Here is a 22249-nt window from a genome sequence, read left to right on the forward strand (position 1 = left end):
AATATCTATAGTAATATTTTCATAAACAGTACTTTTTAATAGAGAAAAAGCAAATAACTTATAATTTGGTTAAACACGAAAAATTAACTCAAGGCTTATTTTCTTTTCAGTTATCTCTATGCTCAGAACTTGGAACATTTAATCGTTATCATTCTCAATTCCTTACTTTTGAGAAACAGAGGGAGCCCCAGTACCAGCCAGTAGCTAAAGAAAGGCACAAGTATCCTGTCATGTAATGAATCAGCAAGAGTTAAACGATCACTCCAGGTTGCCTGACTTTCACCTAGATACCTTTTCCATGCAGGCAGACTTCTCAAGTAGGCCACTACAATATAGTGACAGCAATAGTAGAAGTAATAACAGCTATTTCATTAATTAAATGCTTACCAAATAATAAAAAACATAATTATACTGCTTTTAATGCTTACTTCAACATCATAAGCCTTATAAGCTATTTAAAATTTTCATTTTATAGTCTCAGAAATGGCATCTCAGAGAAGTCAAATAATTCACCGAATGTCACGGCTAGTAACCTAAGATCTGCTTAGTTCCAAACCTAACCACCATGCTGCCCTGCCACCTGGTAGAGGGTTCCTGAAATTTGTGGTTGCAGAAGCCCTATTTTCTGATGCTTGAGGGATTGAGGAAAAGAGGGAGACACTAGAACTTAACAAGCCAAGCAAGAATTTTCTTTCTTCATACTTAAGGGGGTATGGAAAAACGCTGAGCATTCAGCACAAAGAGACTCCAAACACAGCTCTCTCTCTGCTAACCTACTGGGAACAGATCTTAAGCTTCTGGACTGATTGGGATCTTACCTATATAACTAGTCATCGGATCCCATTTTTCTTTTCTACTGTATATTCTTAGCAAGTGTCACAGTATAAAACATGAAGAGGGAATATCAAAAGCTATTCTAGGAAAACAGGATGTCCTTTCACACAAATGTTATCCAGAAAGGCTTTATGCCCACGTTCAATTTCATTTCATGTATAACAATCCCTTAATCACAACTGAGAATGTCACATAATCTCTCTCACTTTCCACATTCTCAACAAGTTATTTTACCCTTGAAATCAACAGACCAAGAAAGAAATGATGCTAGTGAATCAAGCAGCAGCTATTACTATTTAAGAGATGAGAATCCCATAGATACAGCTGGTTATGTGAAATTGTTCCCTTTGCAGATCCCTCCTTGCTGATATGCACCCTACATGAGGCTCCTTCCTGGGTACCATTGCCTCTGAGAATCAATCTCTCCTGACTGTACTTTTTCCTCTTTAATTCACTCAGTCTGGCTTGCCTCCCACTGTATGTGTTTCTTTCATTCAAACCTGGTGTTTTATCTCCTGCTACCCAAAAGGTTGTCAGAACTGCTATGAACTGAAAGGCTTTCATTTGTTCCTTGTCTTCACATATCTGCCATTCATAATAGTTTAATCTGATAAGGCCCATGCTTGACAGTGCCTGTCATTCATGAGCTGGCATTTCTAGACACAAACTCTCTAGGGAAGAACCCTCAAAGAGGTCCAGAAGCTACCTGATTCCTGTTCCATCTTCGCTTGTCCTCTTGGGACCTGACACATTAGACTGTCCGTTTGGTTTTCTATCTTCACTGATGCTATCCAGTTTCCCCTTTCCTAATCAGTCTACCTCATACCTTTACCCATTCTGGTTTCTAAACTTGCCCTAGAAGGAAGTGTTTTAACCCTCAGATTAGGGTTCTGGATTCTCTCTTTGGTCCTTGTTCCCCAGTGGTCCATGCTTGTAACGGTGGCTCCCAGGTAGTTAATTCGATTACAGCTAAGGGGGCTTCTTTCTTCATACACTGAAATACATCCTAGTTGCCTAAATCTGGACCTTCGCTGTCACTCTCTGCTGCCCTCCAGCGGCTACCAGTAGACTGCAGTAGTTAGAAATCAGATCCAAGGCTTTTCCTTGGCCTGAGCGTCCTCTAGCAGAAAGCTACACTGTGGTTAATGAAGATGAGATTCGTGTTCAGAACCTAGCAGTTTTCATTCAGCCAGTACCACCACAACAGTCTCTGATACCGCTGAGACTCCCAGGGAAATTCGTTGGTAATGACTCTCCTATCCCTTCTCATAAAGATGTGATTGTCTTGGAAACTTAAAAATTCCATGTTTGTGGATGTGCATATTCATGCTGTATGGTAGAGGTTAGGGAGAAACCTCCTGAATCTCTCAGGCTTGATTTGTTGGGAGAAGCCAAAAGTAGTGCAATGTCTCAAGCTAACCAGGCAGCAAGGCGTCTCACAGGTTACCTAGGGCCCTAATGATATACAGCATGAGAAGATCGACAGTGCTGTCTACAGACTAAGGTAGAAATTTCTAGGAGGCTTACTATGTTATGCTTGTTAGCTCTTCACTCAAGAGCTGAAATGAAATGAAACCAATGCCTCTGAATTGATTGATTTTGCTGTGAGGCTATCTAGAGTGATGCTGGCACCATGTCCACATCAAAAGTTACAGTTGTTGTTCTACTGAAGCACAGGAGTAGGAGAGTTGTCATAGATTAGACTGACAGTTCTGAAAAAGGTCCTTGTAACACCTAATGGAAAAGGGTGTTCTATTAGGTTGATGCAAAAGTAATTGCAGTTTTTACCATTACTTTCAATGGCAAAAGCACAATTACTTTTGTACCAACATAATAAACTGTGGTGTAACCTCTAAGTAGTAGGGCCCTGCCTCCAGGATGAAGTAGAAAGTTCTGGACAGCCCAGCGTTAGGTTAGACAGAGGCAATATGGGTTGAAAGCAGCAATGGAAACTCTTAGCCTGGGAGGCCCGTGAGTCAGAAGGCCAAACCTCATTAATTTATCATGAGGAAATATGTCAAAAGCCTAGGATTTTATCTCTTGCTACTGAAAAGGTTGTCAGAACTCCTCCAGACTGAAGGACCTTCAACTGCTGCTTGTCTTCACATATCTGCCATTTACAATAGTTTATTTTGACGAGGCCCACAGTTCGTGTCATTCATGAACTAGCATCTCCAGACACACAAACTCTCCAGGGAACAACCCTCAAAGAGGTTCAGAAGTTACCTTTCTACTACATACAACTGTGCAAAGAACCAACTGTTTGGGGCTTACATTACTACTAAGTAGGTGTGCTTGCTCCCTGAGGAAAACCACAGTGGAGTTCATCATCCCTTCCACCTTCCCTTCCAGGACCCCTTCCCCATTAAAATAAAAATAAAAACGAGTCTAACTCTTAGAAGACTACCATTGTCTTAGTGTGGTTATCATCGACTACTAATACTACCTCTCCTCTGATTCCCAGTATCCTGAAACAATTCCATGAGAACTTTTAGGAAGTTAGACCCTTGAGGTACTAAAATAATTTTCATAGTAAGAGGATAACAAATAGCAAATGGTCTTCCAAACATGCTATCATGCCATATTAAATATTGGTCTTTTCCTGGCACTTAAATGACGTCTTACACGATTTTCTATACCAAAGAGTTATGCTCTGTTTGGATATTATTTCATGAGATCCTGGTCTGCAAAATATGAACTCTGTGTTAAATCAAAAATATGCCCTGAGGTAGAATTTCCAAACTCATTTCCTCCCCAGTTAAGAGGCCAGTATGAAATGAGGCAAAGTCTTGGCAGTTCTAGAGCAGATTCTCCTCCATTCAACCAAGGACATTCAGCAAATCCCAGAATTTGTTACATATTACTGGCAATTCCTCCTACTGATTTCCTCTGATGGCTCTAGTTACTAATGTCCCAAGCAAGATAAGGAGCTAGATCTGGTTTGGAGAAACTGCTAAAGCATTCCCGAAGCTGAAAACTTTATTCACCTGTGCCCTATCCTTGCATATGCTGATCCAGCCTTTGATATAAAGTCAAAGGTCTGGCTCAATGAAGCCTATTCTCATAGTGTTCCTTCTTCTATTTTTCACAGAATCATGCCCAGAAGCTGTTAACTCTCCCCTGCCCATACTTAGGAATAGGAATTATTTCCCATCAGAGCTTCCTTTGATGTTGGAGGTAACACCTTGAAGGTTACAGGCGTCTGTCAAAACAACTTGGGCAAAATGATTTTAGTAAAATGACCAGAAAACTCTGCTTCCAAAAACCAAAGGACCACCTTTTCAAGTTGACTATCTTATTTATGTCAGGCTGTTAAATCACAGCTATAATGTCTTTTCTGAAAGTCTGTATATCTGTGTACAGCAGAGTTGGCCTTGCCCTAGAGATCTTGCCAGAAAACTCTATAGCTGTTTTCAAAGCTGAACTATAGCATCAATACCAAAAGTAAAAATCTAGATAAAGTGACATTTCTTGGAGCACCAGTCCACCTGAAGAGAGACTACGGGAAGAAGAGAATTTACATAAGAATGCAAGTGCCGTAAAGGTGAGTGCCTGCTTTATTCACTGCATTGTACCTACCACTGTGCTAGGCACAGTGTTGAATAAATAAATGAACACTGCCTCATTATGGAGGTCTATATCTATATTATGGCTCTGTCAAGATATGAAATATAGTCTGCAGGACTTTTAGTGGCTCTGTATCTGCAAAGGGATCTGTGCAGGTGGTCTGATATTACTATATCCTCTTCTAACCACCAAATGCCTTTGGGATATGATGACCCTGGATTTCAATTCTCATCTGCCCTCCTCATGAATACATGCTACTTTATCAGTGGTACAGATAATCTCTTCCAAGATAATGTTCTTTATGGCTTAACTCATTCCTTCTAATCCTATTATCCGCAACAGTCATAAGAAGGACATCTTCTAATTCCACGAGGTATCAAGTTATTTGATTTCTGCCTATGGTATAGATGACCCCCAGTTTTATAGGCCATTATGCAAGATCATACACAATCTGAAGGTCAACAGAATATTTCAACTGAGCATTTGGAGAGTATTTCTACAGACAACATTACTGGTGCATAGATTTTCCAACTAGAAGGTCTGCAGACAACTGTATTTTCTCTACCAAGAATATCTTTTCATAAAAACTTGCCCCTACTACCTACCCCCACACTTCTCTTCATTAAAACACCTTGGCAACTGCTCAGTAAACATTTGGGAAAACTACAGTTCACCTCCCAAAACCTAAGGTGCATTCCAGCAGGTTCAGGACCAACATTAAGTACATGTGGGAGATGGCTTCCTATTAATAGTTTAATGGTTATAATGAAAAAGAGAAGACTGTTATCTCTGGTCTTTTGAGATGTGGGCCTGCCCCACCGCAGCCCCATTTCTTATGAAGCCTCCTAGTTAGGGGTGGTTTAGATCGGTTATGGTAAAACATTAAAAAATAAATCCTGTGGACTACATGCCTTTTTGGTGTGTTGCTGTATCAGAAAACAAAAATCAGCTTTTGATATAAATGAGTTTTCTACTGAGGCTAAAATACAAATGATTATTAAAGTTAAGATTTTTTTGTAGGAGCCACCGCAGTCAAGCAAAGGGGGAATGTTCCTTCTAGGAACACATAATATTCATTAGATTTGGACAATTTAAAAACCGAAATTTTATTGAAGAGGATCATGACAGGATGAGAAGTAGGAGGGGCAGTTTTATAACGTTCTGGAGTTGTTCTCAAGTTTTCCTAACGGCTGTTAACTAACTGAAGGTACTGGTTTTACTTCTGTACCTCTAAAGGGAATAGCAGCAGAATTTGCCCAACCTTTCAAAAGAAATATGCAACTATTTCTCTTAGGTCCTACAGTTGTTTTCAAGGCAGGTTAAGTGTCTGCAATGGAAATGCACTATGTTTACTTTAGATTGTAGGTTAGAAATTGGGGAATAACTGGCCTAGAGGGAATATCAACAGCTCAATCTAAAAAAAGCCCTAGATATCTTGGGATGGCTTGCTGTATAAGAGTTGTTGCCACAAGCTCCATTCACGAGATCTGATGCAATGTTACAACCCAATTCATTCAGCTTTATACACACTTAAGTATATCAAAAGTAAGTAACTGCTGGGGCCGAGGAACAGAAAATAATGGGATGTTGCTAAGAAAAGGAACACCCTCAAACCTTTGGTCAAACATGGAAGGTGAACTATCACAGATTAAATAAATAATGTAAACAATTATCTAAGGAAGTTACAAAGCTCTTACTATGAATGTGAATAACAGAAATGTGAAATGTTTCAGGGTAGCCTGCAAATAGTACCTTTTAATGAGGAAAAGAATGCATAGGACATAAAAGAAGAGGTATATGAGGAGGCCAAACAACAAAAAATAATATAACAAGAAATGGGGGTTTCAAGAGATCAGCCTAATACTCAAAAGAGAAAAGACAATCTAGATGCTAACTAAACTAACATACAAAAACACCATGTTTTTAACAAAACTTAAATATGCTATTTTCTATGTTTAAATATTTTCTTCCCTTTACAATGCTTGACTTTCAGTGTGGCTCTTCACCTTTTCCATGAGATATTTTATAGCTCCTCAGGCACACATAGGCCACTCTCTTCACTTATTTTTCATTTGCATTGTTTGTATATGTCTTATAGCTCAACTAGAGTGTAAATTGGAGTTTACGTCCCCATTTCTTGAATTTGGACTGGCCTTGTGACTAGCTGTAGCCACAAGAATGTGGTAGAAGTGATGGTTTGCTAGCTGTAAGTGTAGGCCTCAAGGAGTTTGCACACTTCCTGTTACTTTCTTGGAACTCTGCCAAGATGCCATGTGAATAAGTCTAGACTAGGTTTTTTGTAGGTGAGAGATCACAGGGAGTAGAAAAGAGTAGCCTTAGCTAAGCATCATAGACCAACCAGTTCCTAGCCAATCTAGCAGCAGACCTCAAAGTATGAGTAAGCCCAACTGAATCTACCCTAAATTGCTAATCTGTAGAAAGTTGAGCTTCATAAGCGGTTCTTGTTTTAAGCCAACATGTTGTGGGGTAATTTATTATGTAGCAAAAGTCACTGGAATAACTGAAACATACATAATGGCTTCCTCCTTCAATGTAGTACTTATCACAGTGTGCCTTATGTTAGAATCAAGTATTTGCTGGTCATTCCTTTGCTCCCAGAGGGCAAAGATTACACTATATTCATTTGTGTATTCCCACAACCCTTAGGTTGTAATTTGTAAACAGCAGGCACTTAAGAGTTTGATAAAATAAACTGAAATGAAAATCAGATTCTAGTGTACAACAGCATTATCTACTTAATGCTTAACCATGATATAAAAAGATAAAACATACCACTGTCAAAAGAATAAAGTAAGTACTGAGAATCTACTATATCGGTCGATTCTATATAGTATATATTGGTCCTATATTATAATTCTCCGTTATGAACCATTAAAGTCAGCACTTGGTAGGTACATACCACTTTAATATAGCTAATTAAATAAGCCTTTGAGATGTCCTTCTTCAAATTCAGCATTAACTCAAATTTGAATTTTGATGGAAATATACACATGTATTTGATTTTTGCATGGGAAGTCATACTGCAATCCTACTTCTATGAACTCATAAAGATAGAAAACACAAAATGCTAGAGAAGGGGATGTTGATTTATACTATCTAATTCACATTATTATTAATAGGAGGTTTTCTAAAATCAGAAATCTGACAAATGAGGTTTAACTTATTTGTACTTTATGAAGTGCCACACGAATGTAAAATATCATGAAAGCTTGTATATCAAAATGTTATTTCTCTTTTTCTTAAGAAGTAGAAAAGTGAGAATAGGACAAGTGAAAAAGGATGAATAGTTTTGCTATCTCCATCTAATTTGCTTCCTAATGAAATTCTATAGCCTTTAAATGACACTGTTATTATAGTCCATACAAAGATGACTTCATCAAATATTCCATGTTTTGAATATTTTAAAATTACTCATTCAATTGATACTGTCTGAAACTCTCTAAAGCAAGAGACGATGAAAGCATGCTCAGAATACACATATAAAACAGCGAGGCAAACACACTCAATGATGGTAAAAGAATATTCTCGCTGTACTGCACTGGAGCAGATCCCCTTCTTACATGAGTGTGTACCCTATAATTTGCCTTAACTTTGGCTTCTTCCTTTAACTTATGCCATTTCTATTGAATATTTTTATCTTTGACTTATTAAGGGTATAATGATTAAATCAGTTAAACTAGATAACTGACTCAGGAGGTCAGTTACAGGTTTAGATAGCTCATTATATAATAAAAACAAAAATATATGTTCTTAATAGTATATCTGAAAGAAAAATACAGACCAGTGAGAGTAGTCTCCAGTTCTGGTCCATAAAATCAACCCTGTAAGGACTAAATGAGAAATAGGTAACAATACAACATGTGAAAAAGACTCAAATACTAGCAAATAGGAAGCTCAATAAATGAGGAACAGAAAGCCCATTCTTTTCATTGAGGATGCCCAAATAAAAATATAAAGATTTAAAGAATTAAGGTTAAATGAGACAGATTTTAGCCAACTTAAGAAATATCTTTCTAATAATCATATTGTCCTAAGGTGGAACTTGCTGCTGTGGGATAGTGGATCCTCCTCAAGCAAGATATTCAATCAAAGTCTGGGGTGCTGTACAGGGATTGAAGTATAAAGCCTAATGTTGCGCTACATAATTTTTAAGATTAGCCTCCAATCCCAAAATTCAAGAATTCTATTTTAGAAGTCTAAATGTTTAGGAAAACATAGTCCCAGGTTTTCTATTTAGAGTTTAAACATCTCTATAGTTCAGAAGTCTCCTTTTAAAAAGATGCTCACTTTAAATAAGCTCTAAGAATGACGAAGATAAACTGCAAAGAGATAAATATCTTCAGCATAGAAGGGATTATTTTTTTTTCACAATGACTCAACCTACCTGAGGCCTACTAATAATGAGCTAGATCAAGAACTAAAGAAAATTTTCAAACTCTAGGTTAGAAAAATTATCCCTTTAAGCTGCTTCAGTAGAGACAGGTATAAGTAGAAATTAGGTGACAGACTGAATAGAAAGAGGCATACTCTTTCATTACCAGTAAAATTTTGAATTTTGGGTTTCTACCATTAAAACATTATAAAAGTAACTCTGGGAAGAGAAATGTAATAGAAAATAGGAACTTAAGCATAAACAACAGTGCTCACTGAGAGCTTACAAGTACTTGTACATTCATTCCCGGCTCTGATCCACCTTATTTTGGCTGTGCTTTCTAACTTACTCCCTTAGTTAACATTTTCTGTGAACACTAGTTCCTTTCCATAGGGACTAAAACCACAAAATAGAGAGAATAACCATGCTTCCTTCTCTTGAATAGTGAGAACGGAAACATTTTTCCTTGGATGGGTTTCTCCAATGAAATTCAATTTCTGCTTTCCAAGAAAAGCCAATTGGGTTAGAAGTTTCTGAGAAGAAACAGGAGGGTGGGAGGGAATCCAAGAGATATCACTCCACAAAACCCTAAACCAAAATCCCAATCTTTCAATCTTAAATCAGTCAAGGGGTTAAAACCTGAATGTCTCAGTTGAACTGCTAAATCTACAGGTGGAAGGTCTTAAGTGTGGGAAGAGATAGCTCCATCTGTGATCATGCTGGTAAATCCTTTATGTGTAAGAGAACCCCCACCTTGGCCCCCAAATATTAAGTTGACACACGTTTCTGGGACACAGCCTGAATCCTCAAACTTTGGCAGGTCTATAGACACACAATTTTCTGTTTTCTGCTTAACAGTGCTTTCCAGAATTGTCATCAGATGACAGATTACACCACCCATCTACAAGGATTCAGGGGTAGCTCAGGCCATCCATTATGGGTTAAAAGCTGTTCCAGCATGAATCGAGTCACAGTGGTAAGGAAACTACCGATACATGGGGTCCTGCAGCTTTAAGAAATACCCTGGGCATCTAAAAGTTTTCAGAATGCAAACTATGTCAGCTCTGAAAACAAGAGGCACTGCATCATTATGGCAGGAGAAACAAAGCCAGCCCCCTTTTTTAAACAGACAAAAAAAAAAAGATTGTTTTAATAGGAAAGAAGCATCAGTCATTGATTCTTACTTCATTCACACTTTCTATCCAACCCCATCCATCTTAAGAGTGAAGAGATGACAGAGCCCAGTTAACTCTCTCCCTCACTAGGCCCCCGCCCACCCTATTCCCCATATCTAAACCACCAAGGCCTACCAACCCACCCAGTTCAATCTGCAAGAAACAGTCCTAGAGAATGACTGGATCTATCTAATGGGCTTGCCAAAGCTCAGGTATGCCCAAGTATCAGCTTTCATCACATTACTTTAATAGGATTAGCATGACTGGTCCAGGCCTTTAATCATCTTCAAAACGACCACTTAGTTACTCATGGCTGACCACATTCTACAAAGGAGGAGGTGGGAAGACTAAGGCAATAGGAAAAAGTCAACAAACCAAACCAACAACCCAGAATATAAAATTTTTCATTTTTCTTAAACGCTGCTGGTCACATGATCTACAAACAAAAGTTCTCCAAGCAGGCAGTCTCTGCATCAGTGCACCTGCTTAGCATTGCTTTGCTGAGGTATCTTTTTGCTATGTCTGCAAAAGCCAACAACAGCACAATGGGTCGCATCACTTGAGGGTCACTTGAGTCCCTCTACTCTGGGTCCCTCCTCCCACCCCCTGCCTTCCCTTCTACCCACAAAACCTTTAACTCCACCATAGCTAAGGATCCCAGATAGCTAAATAAAAGAGGTGGCCTCAAATACAGGGAAAGCCCTTAGGTCTCCAATGTGAATCACCAACGCCAATCCCCCTCCCTTCCCCTTTTCCTTAAGACCTGATGGTCTTCAGTCACACATCTTAAAAGAAAAACAAAAAACAAAAACACAAAGACTTACTTGTCTCAAGTCGATGAAGGCCAACTGCAGCGTGTCCTCCTGGAACCCAGGCACCGGGCCGGATCTGGCAAACTCTGTGGGAAAGAAAAGAGGATAAAAAGCGCCTTTAACTAACCATGGACAGGGAGATTGGCAGACGGATGACAGGGAAGACAAGAGAAGCTGGGTGAGAGGAGGACCAAGCTTCTAAGGAGTCATGTCTCTCTCCCTTCAGCTTCTTTGTTTGCCCTTCAAAATTCGTGTCATCAAAACACCATTAATTCCAGCATCCTGACAGCAAGGAAACTGTACTAATTCGACCTGAAATTTATTCCCATGAGCTGCGCTGGGCTTCAGAGTATTTGTTTTGTGAATGGACAAACAACTTGCAAAGGAGGAGGGAGTGGGGGAAAGAAAAAAGTTTTTCCTCCCAACACAATAAAATCTTCAGCTGTGAAACTCTTTTCAGTTCCGAAAGCTATTTATATTTTAGATCGCTGAAGGAATTTTCTAATTTCACGCTTGTCACCTCATTCCCCAAGCATTTATCAAAAAATATTCCCTACCACATCATTAATTATTCCCTCACTGATTATTCGTATTATCTCATGACTGCATTATTGCCAACACACACACACACACACACACACACACACACACACGGCTCGGCTTTTGAGCAAAGGAATATTTACAGATATGAAAAGGCCCATCTGAATAAATCTCACTGCAAAACTTAGGGAACATTTGCACATGTAGGTCCTTCTAGCGTATTCTTTGTCCTTGACTTCTACTTCCATTCCACTCTCAAAACTTCTTTCCTCTCCCCCAATTTAATTTTAGCCTGAAGAGACTTCTTGAATACTATTTGCAATTTACAGTGGTGCCTTGGGTACATGCTCAGTTTATGACTCTGGCTTCTATGTCGTTAAAAAGAAGATGGCTGTACAGGGATATGGGGACAAAAACTAGTAACAGTTAAGAATGTCAAATTTTATTGTCCCTGAGCCCTGCTTACTATGAAATCAAAAGGTCTTACGTTCCCTACACACATGCATGCGCACAAACGCGTGCACGCGCGCGCGTGCGCACACACACACACAGACAACAAATGCAAAAGTTGGACAGTTCTCTCTACAACCCATTGGATAATCGGCTATTTACCTCAAAAGCAACTCAAATGTCTGTTCAAAGCAAATATAAAAAGGAATGTTTTCCTTCAATTACATTTCTAGCAGGACTGAATTTAAGAAACTATACAGGGTTGGTATCATATTCTTTTGTAATCAATCAATAAAATCTATCAAGATATTTGCATATATGTCTAGAAAATTACTTCCAACAACTAGTGGCTGGATAGATCCAAATGATAATTTGTGAACAAGGGTAGGAACTTCTGTTCTTCAAAAATAGTTTCCATTTGGGGGCTTCTCAGACATAACAGCATTTCTTAAAACCCTTGCCCTGCTTTTAAAAATAATGCTAGCAACTTGGTTTCCAGAAATTATGAGAACATTATACAAAATGAAATTTAAATCAATTTATCAAACTAACTAAATATAGCACAGATGTATTAAACAACAATATATACAATTCTTATTGTAGACATTTAAAATAAAAATGCCTCTTAAATGGAAAGAGATAAACTATATGGCAAGATTAGCGATACTAAAGTTTCTATTTACTTTGAGAAGAAAATTCAAATGCCATATATAAATTAATTCTTCAAATGCCATATATAAATTAATTCTATCATATATTGCCCACATGATAAAACTTTTAAGAGTCAAATTCTGGCTGGGTGTGGTGGTGCACACCTGTAATACCACCACTTTGGGAGGCAGAGGTGGGTGGATCACCTGAGGTCAGGAGTTCTCAACCAGCCTGACTAACATGGTGAAACCCGTCTCTACTAAATACAAAAAAATCAGCTGGACATGGTGGTGTATGCCTGTAATCCAAGCCACTTGGGTGGCTGATACAGGAGAATTGCTTGTACATGGGCGGTGAAGGTTGTGCTGAGTCGAGATTGTGCCATTGCACTCCTACCTGGGCAACAAGAGCGAAACTCAGTCTCAAAAAAAAAAGTAAAATTCTAAAACTGTATGAATATTTTATAAAGGCCATGTTAATCAAAAACTTGATATAATCCCTTGTTTATATCTGCAATAGCCAATCTGTGATAACCTCATGTATATGTGCTATTTGAGTTAAATGTGCAATTGCTCTTGTTAATAGCGATTCCTTGCAGTACAGCCACAGCTATTCTTTTTGACTGTCTGAATTGTTAGGTGGTCAGCTAAAATAAGCTTCCCATACTTGATGGTTTCTTCCAAGGCTGATAGATTATCACTATTGGTATTACATAACTCAAGTCTATATCCTGCCTGTATCACCTGAAGCATCTGAAGTCTTCTCTTAAGTACAAACCCTACTTGAATCAAAATGGCAGCAACTATCAAGATGTTCTGCTGTCCTATATATGTCCAACTCAACAGAACCACCCGTCTGGATGTTTGGGAGCTGGCTACACATTCTTGAATCTTCTTATTGGGCATGCTCCCTGGGGCTAATAGATTAAGCTGATGAAACAACTTAGGAATCTGGATGTGATACATATTTAGTACTCAGAGTCATTTTATAGACCTCATTTTTATGACACACTGAATCTTCCAAGTTCCCAAAGGATATGGTGGCCTTTTAGGTTTGATTGCCCCTTTTATAAATCAAGAAATCAAAGAATGACAGTTGCATCAGGTATGACAAAGTGAAGACATTAATTTTCACTTATAGCTCATGGAAATGTCTAATGACTATATATATTCAACTTCACATTTGTATTTTTCTCATTGCTTTATGTGTATAATTCTTCTCTTCCCACATAGATAGCAAACTCCTTAGGAATAAAGACCATTTCACAATACCTAACATGCATTCAAAATAGTAGACGTTCAACCAATATTGTGTTTAAATTAATAAGTTACAAAAATAGCAAGATTCAGTAGCCACATGTACTCTTCATTGGAATGAAAATCTCTGGATTGTAATAGGTAAGGGGTCCTTAATCTGAGTATCAACAAGCAGGCTTTAGGAAGTCATGAGCTCCCTAAAATTATATACACATTGATTAAGAGAATAGGCTTTGGAGCAATAAAATATCAGAATTTGAGCCCCAGTTTTCCACTTAGTAGCTCTATGGGCTTACACAATTTACTTAACCTCTTCATATATCAACATCTTTATCTAAAAAATGAGGATAATAGAGTATTCCTTATAGTGCTGCTATGAGGATTAAACAGAACAACACATGTAAAGCGGTTGGCAGAGTGCCTAGCATATCATAATTGATTAGCATTATAATTACTTTTGTGTAAATATCCATTTATCTGCAAAGAAGCTTCATAGCTTTCACTGAAGTCTCAGAGGTTTGGTAGCTCAAAAAAGGTTAAGAAATACTGTTCTATATTAAGGACAAAACATGAAGAAAAAATTCAGCTATTGTTCAGTGATGAGTTAGTGAGCTGGCATTATAAATTTATTTATAGGTGCATATTTAATTACTTCATTTAAAGGAAACTGATATTATTAATTGCTAGTGTTTTAGCTACAGCATAGTAATTTTCATTAGCATTGTTTTAAAAATTTAATAAATGCATAAAATAGGTATTTTGTAACTTTGTGACTTAATATGCCCTCAGAAACATAATTAAATTTAAAATATATTAGAAAATGTTAATAGTATTAGAAAGTGTGAATATTTTTAAAAAATAAAGGGGAATTTGTATATAGTCCAATCTCAACTATATAAAATATAATATGCACAGATAACATGATAGTAAGCACTCACTTCATCATGTTACCCAAGAGAGGAAGGTTATGAGGATGGGTTTTTTCTTCTTTACATTTTATAAACTTTAAAAATAAATACAGACTACTTTTATAACCTGAGAGAAGGAAATGGAGGAACATACACATACACATTACGTAGTGGAGCTCATATTGCAGTACCTTCCCTAGAAACAAGAGATATAATTTGTTCAAGATTCAGTATTATTGGCAACTAGGATTGGTCTGTAAACCCAAATTTTCAGATGCTACTTGACAGGAAGAGAAGAGAAAAACTACCACATGAGAGAGGGGCAAGAGGCTCCCAGTCTCTCGTAATACGCTGATTGATTATATGTACACAGAAGAAGCCTCTCTCAGAATTGCTAATTAAAATTGTCCTTCTTTGACATCATAGAAAGGGGTACATACATGCAATTTTGGCCAAGTGGAACCAATGGATATATGAGTCATAATGGAAATTCACTTTCTGGACTTATCTTTGCAATCCAGAATTTGTAGTAGGTTTTCAGTATCTAAGCGAGCCAAGCCAGCATCAGAGATTCTGAAGCATCAGCAGGGAAATCAAGGTACTTGCTCCATTCAACGCAGAACCAAACCCTACCTTTGACCAACTCTTATTGCTGAAAGATTGAGTCAAAGTTCAGTGAGACTAGCAAAGTGGCTTCTTCTTGGGAAACATGTCCAGGATAGGAAAGCCTCTGACAGGTGTCAACCCATTCTCCAGAAAGCTTGGCTCTTCCCAGCAGTTCTGCCCTGCCCCTGTCCAATAATGCATGGTAAAAACCCACAGAGTCAAAGCTGGTGTCAGGACCTGGCTCCAAGATACCATTTGCAAATGTGCAAAATCTTTCAGTGAGGAAACTGCCAATTCATTTGAAATTTAAGGAGAAACATTTTCACTTAAAAAAATTAAAAGGAGGTATACAAAGCTACAGGAAAGAAGACATATTGTACAGGAGAAGAAAGAAAATCACTAATATACTTTACTTGCCAAATATCTAACCCTTCTCATTCTCATACACACAAACATCTATGAGATGTGGTAATCATTTTTAAAAACAATATTAATTTTTCAAAAATATGCTATAATTTTACATTTCTAATAATCTTCACATTATAATGAAGTTACCAAAGGGGAAAAAGGAAGGATTCCACCAATTTCAAAATGCTTCCTGGATTTCTTGAAGGCTGATCTTAAAATTAGCAAACTCTGTCACTTAGTCAAAGGGGAAAGAAAAAATTTAACTTTAATTTGGTACATTCACACTTGGTTGAAGAAAGCAACATATATAAAAGAGCATTAGAATATTAAATTAGAATACAATGGTAGAGTGAGAGTTAGAAGGGGCTTTGAGAAGTGAAAACAACTGCATTAGTCTATATGTAGATAGGACATTTGGGAGTTTATCAAAAGAAGACTGTGAGAAGAAAACATAAAACTAAATTTTCTAAATCTTTGCAAAATGTCATAGAACAAGAACAGTTTTCAAAGAAAGATGAGCAACACGGTAAAATGTATTTCAGAAAAGGAAAACTAGTGCAATGTCTCGCAAGTATGTAAAATAGCAATTTTGGGAGAAAAAATAATTTGTTCAAATAAGAGGAAGGTGAGAAGACAATCTGCAAAATGTTAACAATCTCGGAACTGAGATCACATCGGTATACTATTATTCCCAGTAAACTTCCCGTTCAGACAACGGACAAGATAGTATCACCTCCTCTTGCTGACTGTATTAGGAATTTGGTTTTGGCCAAAATGCCAGGTAAGTAGGAAAACTCAGTACCGTAAAGCTTAAGCTTTACTTAGTACATATACTGGGTAAGCTATACTGGGTATATATACTGGGTAACCTATACTTAAGTATACTGGGTACTGTTTATAACTTAAGATCATGTTAGGTCACATGTATTTTTTTGTGGGAATGAAAAAATAAGAGCTGTTGTTGCTGTACTAACATAATGGTTTCCTGGTATCTGGCTCCCTGGAGCAACAGATGAAGGGTGTGCCAGACTATGAGATGTGGCTCTGGGGAAGCCAAGCCTCTTGCATCACATCACAGTGGTTCCACTAAGCTAATTACAGAAAGGAGTTGATGTACTCCATAGGGAATCCAATTCAGATCCTAGTGGTCAGAGAAAGGACGGCCAGAACATCAGGAAGTAAGAACAAAGGAAGAACAATGTCAAGGAGAGAGAAAAGGAGGAGGAGGAAGAGGAGGTAGAAGGGAAAAACTCCTTGGAGATTCATCTGCGTATACTTGTGTAAGTGTTCTTGTATGGACATGTAATCATAAAAAATAAATACCATTAATTATCTAGGTATGACTGTATGATGTAAACTACTATTTGCCTGTTTATATTTTAAATATGAAACTCACTTGATCTCTGACTTCAAGAAAGACAGGGGGTTGTAGGACATTGTGCCTATCATTAACAATTCAGTACTGTACACCTAAAAATTTAACAGAGTAAATTTCATGTATGTGTTCTTACCACAATTTTAAAAAGAATAATATCTACAAATCATGTCTGACAAAGGACTTGTATCCAGAACATACAGTAAATTATTACAATAGATTAGTGTTAGCCTTAAGGACACAACAAACAAAGTGAACGGATGAAGAAAGACATTCCATGCTAAGGATAATTAAAAGTCCTGTCTTATGTAAGACAAAATACACACTTTTTGGGAAAAATCTATCAAAAAATACAAAGAAGGTAATTACATAATGATAAAGCAATCAATTCATCAAGAGGATATAACAGTTGTAAGCATATATGCACCTAACATTGGAACGTTTAATACATGAAGCAAATATTAACAGAGCAGACAGGAGAAATACAGCAATACGATGACAAGGGGTCATCAATACCACATCATCCAGAAAGAAAAGCAATAAGATAACATCAGACTTGAATGACACTATATACCACATGAACCTACCAAATATATAAGAATGTTCTATCCAACAGTAGTAGAATATATATTCTTCTCAAGTGCACAGAAAATGTTCTACAGGATAGGTCATATGTTGAGTCACAAAACATGTCTTAACAAATTTAAGATGACTGTAATCATCTTAAGTACCTTTTCTGAGCCTAACGGTATATAAAAATAGAAATAAATAAGAAGTTATAAAAACTCAGAAATATGTGGAAATTAAACAACAGACTTCTAAATAACCAATGGGTCAAATAAGAAATCAAAAAGGAACTAAAAAAGCATATTGAGACAAATAAAAAAAGAAACACAATATATCAAAACTTATGGGATACATAAAAAGCAATATTAGGATGTGGAAAAAAAGGAACACTTTTACACTGTTGGTGGGAGTGTAAATTAGTTCAACCATTGTGGAAGACAGTGTGGCGATTCCTCAAGGCCTTAGAAATAGAAATTCCATTTGACCCAGCAATCCCATTACTGGGTATATATCCAAAAGACTATAAATCGTTCTACTATAAGGACAAATGTACATGAATGTTCATTGCAGCACTGTTTACAATAGCAAAGACCTGGAATCAACCAAAATGCCCAATGATAATAGACTGGATTGGAAAAATGTGGCACATATACACCATGGAATATTATGCAGCAATCAGAAATAATGAGTTTGTGTCGTTTGTAGGGACATGGATGAATCTGGAGAACGTCATCCTCAGCAAACTGACACAAGAACAGAAAATGAAACACCGCATATTCTCACTCATAGGTGGGTGATGAAAAATGAGAACACATGGACACAGAAAGGGGAGTACTAAACACTGGGGTCTATTGGGGGGAAAAGGGGAGGGCCAGTGGGAGGGGGAGGTGGGGAGGGATAGTCTGGGGAGAAATGCCAAATGTGGGTGAAGGGGAGAAGGAAAGAAAAGCACACTGCCATGTGTGTTCCTACGCAACTGTCTTACATGCTCAGCTCATGTACCCCAAAACCTAAAATCCAATAAAAAATTAAAAAAAAAAGCAATATTAAAAGGGAAGTTTAGAATTTATTAGGTATCAGAATTATTAGGTATTTGTTAATACCTACATTAAGGGGAAAAAAAGTTCTCAAAAAAACAACCTAACTTCACACATCAAGCAACTACAAAAAGAACAAACTAAGCACAAAATAGGAAGGAAATGATAAAGATCAGAGCATAATAAATAAAATAGAAACTAGAAAAAAAGAGAAAAGATCAATTAAACTAAGAGTTAGCTTTCGTGAAAAGATAAAATCGACAAGCCTTTAGCTTGAGCAAAGGACCTAAATAGATATTTTTCCAAAAAAGACACACAAATGTCTATTGGGTATAAGAAATAGTGCTCAAAATCACAAGTCATCAGAGAAATGCAAATCAAACCAGGATAAGATAATCACCCTACATTCAACTTGTTAGGATGGCTATCATCAAAAATATAAGACATAACAAACATTGGTGAGGGTGTGGAAAAGAAGAACCCCTTGTATACTGTTACTGGAAGTGTAACTAAGTACAGCCATTTTGGTAAAGATAATGGAGGTTCCTGAGAATATTAAAATGAGTCAGGTGTGGTTGCGTATATGTCTCTCATCCCAGCTACTCAGAATGCTGAGATGGGAGGATTGCTTGAGGCTAACACGAGCCTGGGAAACATAGCAAAACACTGTGGGAGTCTCTGAAAATATCAACAAAAATAACAACAAAAAACTCAAGAAAACCCAAAAACAATGAAAAGAAAAATAATTAAAACTAGAGTTACCATATGATCCCACTTCTGGGTATATATATCCAAAGGAAATGAATCAGTATCTCAAAGAGATATCTGCACTCCCAGGTTCACTACAGCATTATTCATATTAGCCAAGACATGAAAGCAACTTGAGTGCTCATTATTGGCCAATGGAGAAAGAAAATGTTTTATATATATTCAATGGGATATTATTAAGCCTAGTGAGGTGGTCTTTTACCTTCTTTGTTAATTTCTGAATACCAAATTTTAGATTAGTAATTTTTCTAATGTATTATTCTCTTAAACAAAAAACAAAAAGAAGGCTGGGCATGTTGGCTCACTTCTAGCAATCCCAGAACTTTGAAAGGCCAAGGCAGGTGGATCACTTGAGGCCAGGAGTTCAAGACCAACCTGGCCTGGCCGACATTGTGAAACTCTGTCTCTACTAAAAATCCAAAAAATTAGCTGGGCATGATGACATGCACCTCTTAGTTCCAGCTGCTTGGGAGGCTGAGGCACAAGAATTGCTTGAACCCGGAAGGTGGAGGTTGCAGAGAGCCAAGATCACATCACTGCACTCCAGACTGGGCTGTAGAGCAAGACTCTATCTCAAAACAAACAGACAAAACAAAAAGAAGTTGCCACCATTGTGATAATAATGCTAGCTTTTATAATTGCCCATATATGTACCTTGATTGAGATCTTCATTTCTTCATATGGCTTCAAGTAACTGTCTAGTGTACTTCCATTTAACTTTGTAGGATTCCCTTGAGCATTTATTGCATGGCAGGTCTAGTAGGAAAGAAATTCCTTAGCTATTTATCTGGTACTGTCTTAATTTGTCCCTCACTTTTCCAGGATAATTTTTCTAAATATGTATATCAAATTATTTGTATAAAATTATGTATACATATCAGGAAAAATATACATTGATAGTTTTTTTCTTCTAGTATTTTGAATATATTGACCTACTGCCTCTGGCCTCCAAAGTTTATAATAAAAAAACTACTCATCATCTTATTAAGGATCCTTTGTATGTAATGAGTCTTGTAAGCACCAAGACCGAAATGCTTACAACAAAGGGTCTTCCAAGATCTTTCAGTTCATTTTAATTGGAGTTCTTGCATTTTATGTTTATATCTTTCAGAAAATTCAGAAAAATTCCAGTAATTATTTCTTGAAATAGTCTCTGTATCCATTTCTCTCTCCTCCTTAGGGACTTCCGAATGGCTAGATTGGTCAATTTGATGGATCCCACATGTCCCTTAGTTTCTGTTTACTTTTTTCAATCATTTTTCTTTCTATTTGTTACTCAATAATCTCCATTGTCTTATCTTCCCATTCACTGATTCTTTTTTATTTCTGCTTAAATCTGCCTTTGAATCCCTTTAGTACAATTTTCATTTGTTGTACTTTTCAGCTCCAAAATATATTTTTAGATTCGTATTAAGTTTTATATCTCTTTATTGCTATCTTTATTTTGCTCATACATCAATTCCATGAGTTTCTTCACATTTTTTCTTTAGTTCTTTGAGTATCTTTAAGAGAGTTGTTTTAAAGTCTTTGTCTAGTAAATCCACCATCAGGTCTTTTCCAAAAGGAGTTTCTGCTGATTTTTTTTTTTTTTTTTTTTGCTTTGCGTGGGCAATACTTAACTTTTTCTTTGCATTCCTTGTGATTTTTAGTTTAAAAGTGGACATTTGAATCTAATAATGTGGTAACTTTGGAAAAAAATTTCTTCCCATTCTCTAGGGTTTGCTGTTTTTTGTTACTGCTTTTGTTTATTGTTTTGTTGATTGTTATAGACCGTGTCTATGGCAAGGATCAGCCTGATATGTAAACTCCAGACCTTCTCACATCTTTTCTGAGGAGATGCCCTTCTCTGAACCTCTACAGTTAGTTTCTAATTTTCTCCAATTATGCAATTGCTTTTGAATGTCCTAGTCTTTAATGTTTGGCTCCCAAATGAGGAAAAAGAAAAAATAAATGAAGAGAAGTAGAGGGGGAAAAAAGCACCAGCCCTTTAAATCTCCTGACATCACTTTAGCAAGAGGGGCAGGGGTTAGCAACAATCCTTGGAAAACAAAAAAGAATGGTCATTCCTCTCCTGCCTGAACCTCTGTGATTAGAAGCAGCATTCAGCAATCAGAAGACAATAACCCAATATTTGGAGGACAAGGTCATTTTTGCCCACTCACTCCCATAAACTGTGTGTAAGCTGCTTTGGGAACACATACACAATTGCCCAACGTGGACCTGGGGGTTAAGTATGGGTAGCTATTAGTGTACTTAGAAATAAAATTGATTAAAATTAACCACATTTTAATGTCCAAGCCTTCCTCTGGAAGTTGCAAGCTTTTTATAGAAACCACAGTTCCAAAATAGTTACATCAAATTCTGCCAGTGTAATTATTGCCTAGGTGGGAAAACTGATTCCTAGGTATTACTCAAATGAGTTGAAAACTTATGTCCACATAGGATTCTGGAAATGGCTGTTTAGAGCAGCTATATTTGTAATTCCCAAAACTGGAAATAACCAACATGTCCTTTAGTAGGTGAATGGATAAATAAACTGTGTTATTGCCAGACAAGGGAACATTATTTAGTACTAAAAAGAAATGGGCTATCAAGCCATAAAAAAACATAAAGGAACCTAAATGTTTTTTGGTTACTAAATGACAGAAGCCAATCAAAAAGGCTACATATTGTATGATTCCAACTATATGTCATTCTAGATAAGGGAAAATTATGGAGACAGTAAAGGATCAATGCTTGCTAGGAGACAGAAGAAAGGGAGGGATGAATGGTTGCAAAACAGAGGATTTTTAGGACAATGAAACTATTCTCTACAAAATCACAATGGTAGATTCATGTTACTACACATTTGTCCAAATCCATAGAATGTACACCAAGAGTGAATCCTAATGGAAAGTACAGA

General features: G+C 37.1%; 1 protein-coding gene across 6 annotated transcripts in view; it reads right to left on the reverse strand.

Moving 5' to 3' along the window:
* Positions 1–22249, reverse strand: part of EXOC6B (exocyst complex component 6B) — a 694189-nt gene that overhangs the window by 161283 nt on the left and 510657 nt on the right. For all 6 annotated transcript variants that reach the window (XM_078349070.1, XM_035272275.3, XM_035272273.2 and 3 more), the window contains one exon: positions 10794–10867. In XM_078349070.1, the coding sequence (XP_078205196.1) occupies positions 10794–10867 (74 nt within the window). The remainder of the gene's footprint in view (positions 1–10793; positions 10868–22249) is intronic.

This window comes from Callithrix jacchus, chromosome 14 (genome assembly GCF_049354715.1).
Source record: "Callithrix jacchus isolate 240 chromosome 14, calJac240_pri, whole genome shotgun sequence".
Taxonomy (NCBI): Eukaryota; Metazoa; Chordata; class Mammalia; order Primates; family Cebidae; genus Callithrix; species Callithrix jacchus.